Consider the following 14,025-nt stretch of genomic DNA (forward strand, 5'->3'; position numbering starts at 1 on the left):
CATCGTGAATGAAATGATATGCAGTCCAAACTTACCCCGAGTTCCCTCATCAAATGACGGAATCCCATCCATAATACTCGATTGCTGCGGGATATACCAAGAACTCGGCCTATCTCCTTTTCCGTCTTACCTCCTGCCGCTCTCCACATAGAGAGCATTATGATCTCCACACTCAATGGGGAAAAGAGTAAATCAGAAGACTCATTCTTCAACACCTGGAAGTCAGTAGATTATAAAAATATAGTTGCAGTTAGTTGCTGGAATCTTTGGCTGTGTTAAAAGGTAAACAGCTGGTGATGAGCACGTTGCATGCTCTGATGTTAATAATAATTATTATAATTATAATGTGCGGCTTCTGTAGAGATCTGATATAGGTCTTTCAAGTTAACGCCCTGTAGGAGACCTTCATGTCAGTGAGGACGGGATCCTACCATTATTCTAATATTGAAAGACGTCACATAAATACCCAACCCGGCCAGGAATGAAAACTCGGGATCCGTTGAATTAAAGGGCACCATTCTAACAATTTAGCCGGTCTAAAGTACATTCATTTCCTCGTCTCAACATAGTACAGTTCTTTACAGATACATCCGCAATATAGGTAAGCTGCACGTACCATTTTATCAACATACCAGCCCTCTTGCCGGTCTTAAATTCCTGGCCCCTGAGGATGGCAGCTAATAGCTCTAACCGTTATGCTGTGGAAGTGGATGTGTGCTCCGATGTCAGCCTGGTACTTATCAAAATGGAAAACATAGCCTGAGTGTTCACAAACAACACACTGTATGCCTGACTGACCACACTTCTACACGATGTTGTTCGAACTGCACGTAGCAAGCAGGTAGGGTACTCGCACAATGGGAACTGGTAAACTACCTTGCTTGTTTAAAACCTGGTTGTGCTGAGTCAAGATGATGAAAGAGACACAGTAGAAGTGGGGAGTATGCGTCTGCCAGAAGACGAGCAGCGGTTGGATAGAAATGAGCTTATGCAGTGATATACTGTTTTTGGGTGATGAGGTCTATCTGGTTCTTACGTACCTTCCAGTTCCCTATAAGGCAGTGATTTACCCACTGAAAAAGAATGCTACACCAAAAGGTTGTCCTGATCTAGGAAACAACTGAATGTGCATTCGTCATTTGTTTCCTAAATTGCGTTTATTATCGAAGTGCATAGAAACAAACATTTTTTGCAGAACTTATTATGAAGTGTATGTGCTTATTGCACAATGTAATCATAAATAAGGAAGGAACTGATCGTCATCTAAAGGAAATCAATGTTGTCCTCTCAGTTATGCAAAAGGCCTTCAATGATTCTAAAACTGTGCAAGAAGCCTTTGCTGTATTCTTTTCGAATAATCCTTTAGTTAAAAAATGTAAGCTTGTAAAGTAAAGTAAAGTAAATGTACTTCTGCTTGTAAATGTAATGTACCAGCAGCTGTGTTACAATAATATCTTTGGCATAACCGTGACTTTCCAGATCACTGAACTTAATTCTGAAAAGTACTCTGTTATTAATATTAGCATAGTATGTAACCCAGAGTGGAATGACAAAAACCGCCATAACTTACAACAGGATATGCACTCTAATGTAATTTAGTTAATAATTAACACTCATTGAAATATATGTACTTATCTTTCACTGACATCATTTTGGCCAGAGGCGGATCCAGAATTCACTAAAGGGAGGGCCTAACTTAAAAGAAATACCATACCACAAAGCAAAAATATGTAATTGGGGCATTTTACTTCTGTAGAGATGAAATTTCCCAAGTTTATTTTAAGGAAATTGGTACAGTATAGTAAACACTAGTTAAGGTAACTTAATGATATTTATTTCACCGCAAAATTCCATTAAATGATGTTTAAAGTACATCAACATTTCTATGTACAGTTACGTATAAGCAGTTCACATCAATGAACATTTGACCAATGAATGTGGAATTTTCACGACCGCATTGTAATCGAAACAGACTTTCAACCTATTAGGTCGTGTTACGTACATTTAGTACGTGTTGAAGAGATGTTAAGTACAGAACAAAAATTGCCAACCAGACACCATTTTCTGAAAAGTACACTGTTATTAATATTAGCATAGTATGTAACCCAGAGTGGAATGACAAAAACTGCCATAACTTACAATAGGATATGCACTCTAATGTAATTTAGTTAATAATTAACACTCATTGATGTGAACTGTCTGGTTGGGACATTTTTGGCCTTTTATTTCCTGCTGGATGAGATGTTGTCCAATTATTTCTCCATAGTGATATTTCTGCTCTTAATTCAGCACTTGTTGTTGTGCAATCTACTTTGTACATCTCCTGCTGCTTTAATAATTTCATCTACTGAAAACTTAGAAAATTACTGGGAATAACCCCTTCTAAAGTCATTATCATAGAGTCATCATGGGGTCTAAAGAAAGGCAAGAATAGCCTACTATCTTCCTGAAATATTCCTCAGGATCCATAATTGACACATTTGTTCTTTAAGTTTTTCTGCCACGAATACATGGGAGACTGATTTCTTCACCCATTGAAGCAGCCACATCACTTAGTGCAATTCCCTGCCGGGAATCGAACCCGGGACTCCTGTGACCAAAGGCCAGCATGCTAACCATTTAGCCATGGAGCCGGACGCTGATCGTGATAGCGGAAGGACATACGTGCTTTCCATTTAGTCATTCTCCTCACCAGGATTTCCCGTACTTCTCAATACAGCCAGACAAGAACTTTTCCAGGAGACCTTTGTCAGTAGTACTGTAGTGTACTTTTAAGTACACTCTAAGAGTATATTCAGTAGGCACTTCTCAGTGCTACCTCTCTTCCAGATTTTTTTTTTTTTTCAGGTATCAGTAAGGAAGATGGAGCCAGAGGACTTTGACTACAGGGGCACAGTAAAGGCATTCTTTGAGCGGATCATTGCCAATACTGAACCTCCGAACCTGGCAATCATGGTGTTGATGGGACCAGAACTGGTGCAGGGAGGCTGTACACATCATCAGATATCTATCTAAGCTAGAGGATGAGGGCATAGGAGAGGTACCGTGTGAAATAGTCGAAGACGTCTGATCCTGGGCGTTAACCATATGTCCCAGGGACATATAGACACAGACCGAGGCCGCCTACTAAGAATATCACCGCCTGCACAGGCCCACCACCCAGGTGCAGACCAGGAGGGAGGACGGCAGCACAGCAGTTGAAAGGGACGCCCTTGAGCGTTCTGAGGTTGTGACTCAGGCTTCCCAATGTGTTAACGCCTCCTTCTCCATGCAGATATCCCAATGTGCCCCACAGGACAGGGACCACACCAAGACACCTGTACAAGCTGCCAAAGCCAATCAGGAAGCAAAAGATGGATCTATAGAGGGGCAGCCAGGGCTCACATGGTCACCAGGCCAGGAGAAGGGGCACTACCAGGTTGCGGCCTTCTCCCCTGCCGCTTCAGCAAGAAGAGGATGCTGCCTCCATACCAGGAAGATGATGATGCCGGCCAACGAGGAGTGGGCCACCGAACCACAACCTGCGTCTGCACCCAGGGAGGCAGTGAAACAAGGGACAAATCAGGAGAGGACCTCAGCAGGGAGCAGCAGTCAGGTGAGATCTGTATATCCCCCTCTACAGCTCTTGCAAGGTTTCCGCTGTATGAGGAGGGGCCACCATCAGGTTAGCAGTGGGCTCCAAGTGTGCTGCAACTGCTATGCTGGTGACCCCCACTACACAGCTTGCCTGCGTGCCCAGGGAGGCGCCAGTGCGCACCAACTGCATGGGGGCCATCTGGTCACTAACCACAATTGCTCGGTATACAGGGCCATGGCCCGAGTGGAGAGGGAGGAGACACGGCATCATGCACCACAACTAACCAGCAGGTCCCCACCTCAGTGGGCGTGGCCTTGTTCTTCGGAATCGGAGACTGGGAACCAGGGACCCAAAGGGGACCAGGCGATGCGGCAGGTCCTAGGACTTTTTGCTGCATGGCTTAGTAACTGGCAATTTAGGCTAAACAATTGTCTAGGTAACATATTTATTTGGTGTAAGGTCACAGGTTCAAGTATGCACGAGAATACATGTGACATGGTGGTACATTAATTACTGCTGTAGTTCCCATGATTTTGAATGCAAGCATGCAAACATTCATGCATTGTGTCGTACAGGTGCTGTATGCCATTTTGTGGGATGGAGTTTCACACCTGCTGCACTTGGTCAGTCAAATCAGCAACGATTAATGCTGGTTTACGGAAACCCATTTTGATATTTCAGCATTTAACTGGTGGCAGTTTACATTTCTATAAGAACATAGTAGCATAAAATAGTAATTATAATAATCTATGTGTGTATTTATCTCTGTTGTGTAATCCTTGAGCAGTTCTTCTGGATTTCAACATTTAACGCAAATTTTCATTTCTGTTTCCACGTAGTAGGCCTAATAACCTTTTGTAATTAGAAACGTTTGAATGCATTTTAGAATGATTGTAGTGTATTGTAGTTTGTTAAGAATGAAGCCATTGTTTTCCAGTGTTGACTTAGTTAAATGTAACAAAGGCTTTCCAGTCTGTCAAACACACAGCAAATACAATGTAAATTATAACATTATAAACATTCCTGTAAAATACACACTAACATACAAAGGATAATCTGATTAGAAGATAAACCTTAGGCTATGACTAGCCATTGCAGGATCTGCAGATACAAGGGATTGGTTAAGAGCACGAATCTGTGATTACAGAATCATTTCCCAGGGATTATCAAAGATTGTTCTGCACAGTAACCAACAAATTTGTGAGAGCGAAAAACTTAATTAACAAGTAGTCCAATGGCACACCTACAGTTCAAAAAACACTACTGCATTAAATGTTTGAAAACAGGATATACACTTGTGCTTTTGTAATGTCAGTGATAAAAATTACAATTTTGAAATACTGTAATATTATATCATTACCTTACTATTTACCTACTTTAACGAGATAATAAATTCACTTACTTGAAGAATACTGAAATTTTTTAGGCAACCTGACAAATTTAATACGGTACTTCACTTGTAGCTATCCATTTTATTAGTCTATACTAATTGTGCAAACTACAACCACATGAATGACAATGAGCACTAAAATGAATACTGCAATTTGGTGACAATCAGCAAGTGTGACCACAACACTGGACCAAAAATAAATTCAATACCATGATATTATTTTTTATGCTTACAACAATGTGGAAGTTTTATTTGAAAACTATGATATCTAAAATGTAGCACTACTGATCTGAACATTTTATTTCTACAACACATATCTGCTTTGGCATCCACAAATGGAGGAATCTGACTTAACACACAAGAGAAAAGAAAATATCAAAAAAAAGAATCTAAGCAAACAAATAATTTAAAAATGACATTTTTTGAGTTATCACACTATTCAACACAGCCATCATTATAATTATTAATGAACATAATTATGTTAGTTTGAAATTATTATATTGTTCACAATGTACATAAAACCTAACAATTTTGAATTTGTAGACTTAGTTTATAATCTACAAACATGGCTTTTTCTGTGTGTCACTGTTGGTACGAACGCACAAAATTACTCAGAATATCTGGAGGTAATTTTTGCCGATGGCAATTCAGGAGATAAGAATGTGATGAACAAATGATGACAGTGAAAGAAAGTTTGTTAAGAATGAAGCCATGTTTTCCAGTGTTGACTTAGTTAAATGTAACAAAGGCTTTTCAGTCTATCACGCTAGTCGCGCTAGTATTTTGTTTTGCACTAGATGGTCAGCACCTCAATCAATCACTACTGATCTGCATTTAGGGCAGTTGCCCAGTGGCAGATTCCCTATCTGTTGTTTTCCTAGCCTTTTCTTAAATGATTGAAAAGAAATTGGAAATTTATTGAACATCTCCCTTGGTAAGTTATTCCAATCCCTAACTCCCCTTCCTCTAAACGAATATTTGCCCCAATTTGTCATCAAACACACAGCAAATTACAATGTAAATTATAACACTATAAACATACCTGTAAAATACACACTAACTTACAAAGAATGACATGTTTCGTTCTACATAGCGTAGACTTGTCAATGATAGAGATTTTAGTGATAACATGAAACAGTTATGACAAAAATAAAAATATATACAAGTATTAATATAATGAAAACTTACGTACTTATCTAGACTGCCGATGTTAAGTCCATTGTTACCAAACACTATTTCAGGACTGTGGTCATGGAAAGATTTTTGTGAGGCATGCTGCACGCGGAGAGGGGAGGGCAAGAATGGGAGGGGCCTTGTAGAGTGATGTGGATCTCTCCTATTGGATGATTAAATCGAGTATACTGTACAGTGGAGGGGGGAGGAGGGCGGAACGACTGGAGCGCTGTGGAACCTTCCATCGACAATGGAGAGGGATTATTGACCTACTTCATGTTAAATGTACTTTTATATACTGTGGATGAATGCAAATTAACAATTTAGGTGAATAAAATAAGGAACGGTATTATTATTATTATTATTATTATTATTATTATTATTATTATTATTATTATTATTATTATTATTATTATTATTATTATTATTATTATTATTATTATTATTATTATTATTATTATTATGATAAAAGCAATTTAATGAGTAGGTGTTGTCAGATATTCTGTGAGTAGAGCGAATAGGGGGGAATTATTTAAATGTGTATGCTCTTTCAGGTTATTTGCATTAGCATTTTTTTGCGACGTAAATTTCTATTGCTTCTTTTATATTCAAAGATTTACTTTTATTTTCGAAGTGTAAAATTTTTAGATCAGTGTTGATGTCTGTGAAATGGTGTGAACAGTCGTATAAGTGCTCCCCAAAGGCTGAATGCCGATTATATCTGATCGCGTTTTTGTGTTCCTTGTATCTTGTATGGGAATTATGTTTCGTTTGACCTATATATGTGGCGTTGCAGTTATGTTCTTGGCACTTGAGTTCATATTATACTCCTGACTTTGAGAAAGGGTCCTTTTTGTTTAGGTTCCACCTGCTGATGTGTCTCTGTAGTGTGTTATTCGTTCTAAAGGCTACTTTTAAATCTTGTTTCTTGAAAATGTTAGCTACTTTGTATGTGTTATTGTTAACGTAGTTGAAAACCACATAGTTTTCTTTGTCATGTGTGGTGCTTTCCCAGTGACTTTTCTTATGTTTATTTAATAGTTTAACTACTGTGCCTGGAGGATGGTTGGTTTCTTTCGCGATTTGTTTAATGATTTGCATCTCTTCATTGGAATCCATTGTGCTCATTGGTATGGAAATAGCTCTATGTATCATTGTATTCAGTCCTGCTATTTTGTGTGTGTATGGGTGGTTCGAGTTGTTGTCAATAGTGTGCGACTTCTGAGTGGGCTTTCTGTATACTTTGTAAGATAGGTTGTTATTATTCCTGTTGATTGTGATGTCTAAATAGTTTATTTTCTTGTTATTTTCTGGCCCCATTGTGAAGCTGATGGATTTGTGTAAAGAATTCAGAGTGTTTAATAACTGGTGTGCATTAGTGATAGTGAAGCTGATGGATTTGTGTAAAGAATTTAGAGTATTTAATAACTGGTGTGCATTAGTGATGTCATTATCATATATGCATATGATGTCATCCACGTATCTGCTCCAAATGTAAGATTCCTTTTGAAAGCTGGCCCATTAAGAAGATGTTTTTGAAGTTATTCAGAAAAATATTTGCTATTATACCTGATAACGGTGAGCCGATGGCTAACTCTTCTTTTTGGCAATAGATTTTGTCATTGAATGCAAAGTAATTTTGGTGTAGTGTTGTTCTAAGAAGATTAATAATTTCTTTGGTTTCTTGTAGAGAAGTGTTTTCTTTAAGAAGGTTTTCGATAATTTTAATGGATTCATCTATTGGGATGTTGGTGTACATGTTAGTGATGTCAAAGGATATCATACGTGTGCTCTCTGTTATTTTAAGTTTATTTAGTTCTTTAATTAGTTCTAGGCTGTTTTTAATTGATCTGTCTCCTTTAAGTGAAATTTTCTCATTTAGAATTAGGTTCAGTTGTTTGCTTAAATTGTAACTTGGCGCATCTTTAAAATTTACTATTGGTCTAATGGGACACAGCTCTTTGTGTATTTTGGGCAGGGCTCTTAGTGTGGGAAGTTTGGGATTTCTGATGGTGAGGCATTCTTTTTCTTGTTTTTTGAAAATGAAGTCTGTTTCCTTGATAGCTTGCTTTATTTGGTTTTGAAATTTATTTGTAGGGTCGCGTTGCAATTCATGAATACTGTTGTTGTTGATAAATTCGATTGTTTTTTCTATGTATTCGTCTTTCTTCATTATGACTGTTGTGTTACCTTTATCTGCTTTCGTGATGATAAGGTTGTCGTTTTTAATTTTGTTCTTAACTGTTTTCAATGCCGAGTATTGAGTGGCGCAATTCGGTTGTTTGGTGGAATTTTCATGTGCGATTATTTTTAGGGCTTCGTTGGTGACTACGTTTTTTATTATTTCTCTTTGTGGAGAGGGTATTTTGTCGCAAGCAATTTCTACATCAGTGATGAGCTGTTTTATGTTGTTTTCGTTATGATGTTCCTGGCAGTTAAATTTGAGACCTTTCTCTAGGAGATTTATTTCATTATTTGAAAAGTCTGCTCTAAATGCAGATCATTGATGACTGATATTGATGACGCTGGATTTGTCGTCACGTAATATCCCACACGTGCTCAATGGGTGAAAGGTCTGGTGATCTCACAGGTCATGGCAACTTGTCGGCATTCTGTAGAGCTTGCTGGGTGACAGCATTGGTATGAGGATGAGCGTTACTTTCTTGGAAAACAACCCTTGAATACTGCAAATGAATGGCAGCATGACCGGTTCAATTGCCAGTCTGACGTAGAAATCCACTGTCAAGGTTCTTGGGATAACGACGAAAGTTCTCCTGCTGGCAAAGGAAATCACTCCCCAGACCATAACTCCTGGTGTAGGTCCAGTGTGTTGATGCTACAGAGAGCTTGGCTCCAAGTGCTCATCTGGCCCCCTTCCTACGGCCATCACTGGCACCAAGACAGAAGCGGCTCTTGTCTGGGAACAAAACTGATCTCCATTCTGCCCTCCAATGAGCTCTAGCTTGACACCACTGAAGTGGCAGATGGCAGTAATTTGGAGTTAGTGGCGTGAAAGCTACAGGACGTCTGGCTCGGAGCTGTCCCTAAAGTAATCGATTTCTTACAGTTCACCGTGTCGCTCTGGTGTCAACTGAAGCTATAATGGCTGCTGCAGGTGCAGTACAATCCACCATAGCCATGTGGTGAATACAGCGGTCTTCCCTCCCCGTAGTGCTATGTTTGTGGCTGGACCCCAGTCTTATTGAGACAGTGCCTTCCCGTGACCATTGTTGCCAACACCGATGCCCTGCCGAGTCTTTCTGCAATATCGCGGAGAGAGCATCCACCTTTTCTTAGCCCTATTACACGGCCTCGTTTGAACATTCTGATACTGCCGTCCTTACCTCCTTAAAGGCATGTTTGACTCACACCTACCTCACACGTCAACACCGGACAATGATTAACACTCACGAAGTGTACAGCGCGTATTTAAAGCAAATTTGTTTTGCAAGCTCATAGTGGCACTATTAGCACCACTCTTCATCAGCTAGCGTGCAAATCTGAATAGGCGTCATCTTTCAAATGTGCAAAAACCCTTCCCGAATTTCATTTACCTAGCAAAAATACTTTTGGCTGATACCTAGAGACTTGTTGCAGCGATCAGTCAATAAATGATTAAATAAAAATAGTAAAGTAAACAAACACCGAGCGGAGTAGCCGCGTGTGTTAACGTGTTATAGCTATGGAACAAACTCTGCATTCTGGAAACGCGTGGGTTCAAACGCTACCATCGACTGTCCTGAGAATTGTTTCTGCTGTTTCCAATTTTCATTTGAAGACAAATGCTGGGACAGTTCCTATGTTTAGCCCACAGCTGATTTCTCTCACCTCCTTACCCAATTCTATTCCCAATCATTCATTTCATCTTCCTTACTGAGGTTAGCATCAGGAGGAGCATCTGGCCGTAAGGCATGCCGTATAAATTCATCTCACCTCATCCATGACTCCTTATCAAGAAATGGGACTAAGTGGTACACATAGCATACAGATCAAACATATAACAGAAAAAAGGAAACATTACATCAACGCCCTAACAACTAACACAGTGGTCTTCATAGACATAGCAGTGCCGGACTGATCCCATATTGGTTATTTTACACACCGTACCATTGAAAGAATCAACATAAGCCTCCTGTAGTTAAGAATTTAAGTACTCCTGAAATTATTAAGACAAAATTCAAGTCTACCACTAAAAAAATCAGCACAAAGTGGTGAGAAATTGTATAAAAGTTACGAAAATTCGTTGAAAACTGAGCAGTTAAATACTGGTTCCAATATATCTAGAGCAATGTCAAATTATAATTTTTCATCGCCAGTCCATAGCACTTAAAATACAGAAAATTGTACCTACAGCAACATTTATTATAGAAAGTAAGCAACTTGCTACCATCTGTCACCAATCGCACAACTGACAAAATTATTTTTATGGGTTCACTTTCAAAAATTCAGAATGGATCGATGAACGACAGCCCTGAAGGGATTAGGCCTAACAAGCGACCGCTGCTCAGCCCAGAGGCCTTGAGATTATGAGGTGAGATGAGGTCAGCGCGACGAATCCTCTCGGCCGTTGTAATTGGTTTCGTATATCGGGACTGCTATCTCACCGTGGGATACCTCCTCAAGTGTTCTCACGTAAGCTGAGTGGACTTCGAACCAGGCCTCGGGTCCAGGTAAAAATCCCTGACCTGGTCAGAATCGAACCCGAGGCCTCTGCGAAAGTCAGGTTTGCTACTACAATAAGAAATGTAAATTCAACCGTTACGAACATAGTCGTTATTTCTTCCTTTCAGTTTCTATTCACAGTTTGTTGGAAAGAGAATACAACTCACTTCTCCAAATTGAAGCATGTCACCACTTAGAATCATCTTTGTTTCTTGACTCCTGTGGACGGTGACAAATAATTTCTGCACCACCATTGGTTTCTTTGTTTCTGCTAGTTAAAAGCAGTTTGTGAGTCTCGTGACGTAATTAACCAACCCGAACATTTGCATTTTTTCAGTTTAAAATAACTTCAAAATGCCGACCAGGATAGCTCAGTGCGTTTAAGCACCGGCCGCGGTCGGTGCGTAGATCCGAGAGACAGGCAATTTGGAATTACACTAATACTAGCAAAATATTGAAATATCTACACAAAGATACAAAAGTTGAAAGCTGAATGAAATAGCAAAATTAATAAGAGTTTGAAGAGATTCTAAAGGCAATGTGTTGAGACATACTATCATACCTGATGCACTTATTTGATTAGTTTTCATGAATAAACTATTGAATGGAGAGTTGCTATAGTAGCACATGTGTACAAAGGAAAGGATGATAAACATAAAGCTGATAATTACAGGCCAGTCAGCTTGTCATGTGTTGTTTGTAAGCTCTGGGAAAGCATTCTTTCTGATTATATCAGACACCACAAGATATAAATTTAATATTTCCATATTAACAACTTATCATTTTAATAATAATTTATTGTAAAATGCTATTCTCCTATTCAATACATTATAGTACATTGTAAATTTAAAACTTAAAATTCACATTTATCATGTCTAAACATGTTTTGACTCTGTTTGGGTCATCTTCAGTTGAATATTAAAACTGACCTACCGGTATACAACAATTAAAACACTTAGAATTGAACAAGCTATGTTCTTGTATCTATTAAAATGTCCTTAATGTGGATGAGTTCATACACTCAATAAGATGTGGTGAAATCTTCGGTATGAACAAATAATGAAACATTGAATAATAATCAGACATCTCCTAACCCTGTTAGCAAACTTATAACTGTTTAAACATCAAGAGATGATATATTGACAACAGAAGCGTACGCAGAAAGTATTTTCGAGAGGGGATATTAAATATTAAAATTTGAGGACCTCTATAATAATAATAATAATAATAATAATAATAATGTCTGACTCGTTGGATGAATGGTCAGCGTACTGGCCTTCGGTTCAGAGGGTCTCGGGTTCGATTCCCGGCCGGGTCGGGGATTTTAACCTTCATTGGTTAATTCCAGTGGCCCGGGGGCTGGATGTTTGTGCTGTGCCCAACATCCCTCCAACTCACACACCACATATAACACTATCCTCCACCACAATAACACGCAGTTACCTACACATGGCAGATGCCGCCCACCCTCATCGGAGGGTCTGCCTTACAAGGGCTGCACTCGGCTAGAAATAGACACACGAAATTGAAAGTAATAATAATAATAATAATAATAATAATAATAATAATAATAATAATAATAATAATAATAATAATAATAATAATAATAATAATAATGTTATTTGCTTTACGTCCCATTAACTACTTTTTTACCGTTTTCGGAGACACCGATGTGCCGATTTGTCCCGCAGGAGTTCTTTAACGTGCCAGTAAATCTACCGACACGAGGCAGACGTATTTGAGCACCTTCAATTATCACCGGACTGAGTGAGGACTTCTGTAAATTCTGTTGGGTGCATATTGTGAAATTAGAAACACTAGATTTAAAAAATATAACAATTAAATAATTAAGACACATCACATCGGCAACAATTATGTCTTTCCGCAGAAGCTGACATCACTAGTTTACCAGTACTTCCCAAGGCGTACTGTTTGGTGTCTGAAGTACAGAATTCATCACATCACAAATATTTTACCAGTTCGTGTCATCCATTGTTCACACAGCCCGGTACTGTTGGTCATGCAACTTTCTCCACAGGTCCCTCTCACTCAACTCTGGCGGTAAAGGTAAGGGTTAAAACCCCTTCTCTTAAAATCAAAAGACCGCACAATGGGTCTTGTAATACCCTTTTCATCTTTCGCTAATGACGTATGGGAATTACCTGCCAACTGCGATGTATTAACAACTGCAGAATTTAACACAGACTGAAGGCGAAATGCCAGATCAAGCTAATGGAAGTATAAGCACATTAAAAGTTCAAATTAAAAGCAAAAGAATGAGCCACCTAAAATCTTCATTTACATGGCTACCACAATTAATCACAAATTCAAAACTTCAACATTTCGGGAGACGATCCCCCCCCCCCCTTCCCCCCAATCACCCCTCTGCGTACGCTCCTGCTTCATTGATTGCAAATGTTAAAAACTGTTAAGTTAAATATTTAAAATAATATTTTAATAATTTTTGTAACATTTTGTTAGTTGTAATATCTTAAGTATTTTGTATTATTATAAAAAGAGCTAACTTTGTATATTAGTTATGATTACAATAAATGAACACTCTCGCCCCAGTTCGTGGGAGAGAAGAATGTTCCATTAAAGCGATGTTAAATACCTACCTGATACAGCCGACTGCCAAAGTCGTTGGAGATCTTGGCTACAAGTCCCTTGGTCTTGACGTCTTTCATTTCCTTCGCTCCTCCCGCATTAGTGACTAAGCAGAATATAATGCCTGGAAAGCACCAAATATATACTGTATATAGCAGTCTTACTAATGAAAAATCCTTATACAGTTGTTTAATACTTGTATAGTTATATCTTTTTACCAGAGTTTAATCCTGATGTAAACAAATAGGTGGAGCACGTTACCTTTGTACGTGGACATACAGTACATGTAGGTACTATAGTTGATTTGCAGAAGCAACCGTCGCACTCACTCGACTGTAAGCGAGCTCGAAGGAAAGTAGTACGTGGCATTAATTTTATTTTATTTTGGTGTATTACATTTAGATAGTTTGGAAGAGAACGTAATCAAGTGGTTGTCATATATACCGGTATATGTATGTTTTTTTATATAAAATAGTGATTAAGTAACGAGAAATGAAGGTACAAGGCGTGGTGTAATAAAGGAAGTCTTCTCGTAGTGAGGGAAAGTCCCAAGCTGTACAGTGTGGAGATAAGGTGTTGCATCTTGCAGCAGCAGTCATTGTCAGTATTCATAGTG

The 14,025-nt window shown here is 38.7% G+C and overlaps 1 protein-coding gene across 1 annotated transcript in view; it reads right to left on the reverse strand.

Moving 5' to 3' along the window:
• Positions 1–13,751, reverse strand: part of LOC136876356 (serpin B6) — a 61,778-nt gene extending 48,027 nt beyond the window's left edge. The window contains exons 1-3 of the mRNA XM_067150233.2: positions 13,671–13,751; positions 13,421–13,533; positions 36–215 (exon numbers count right to left, since the gene is read on the reverse strand). Coding sequence (XP_067006334.2) covers positions 36–215; positions 13,421–13,533; positions 13,671–13,695 — 318 coding nt within the window. The 5' untranslated portion in view covers positions 13,696–13,751. The remainder of the gene's footprint in view (positions 1–35; positions 216–13,420; positions 13,534–13,670) is intronic.
• Between the last annotated feature and the right edge of the window lie 274 nt (positions 13,752–14,025).

This window comes from Anabrus simplex, chromosome 6, assembly GCF_040414725.1.
Source record: "Anabrus simplex isolate iqAnaSimp1 chromosome 6, ASM4041472v1, whole genome shotgun sequence".
Lineage (NCBI taxonomy): Eukaryota > Metazoa > Arthropoda > Insecta > Orthoptera > Tettigoniidae > Anabrus > Anabrus simplex.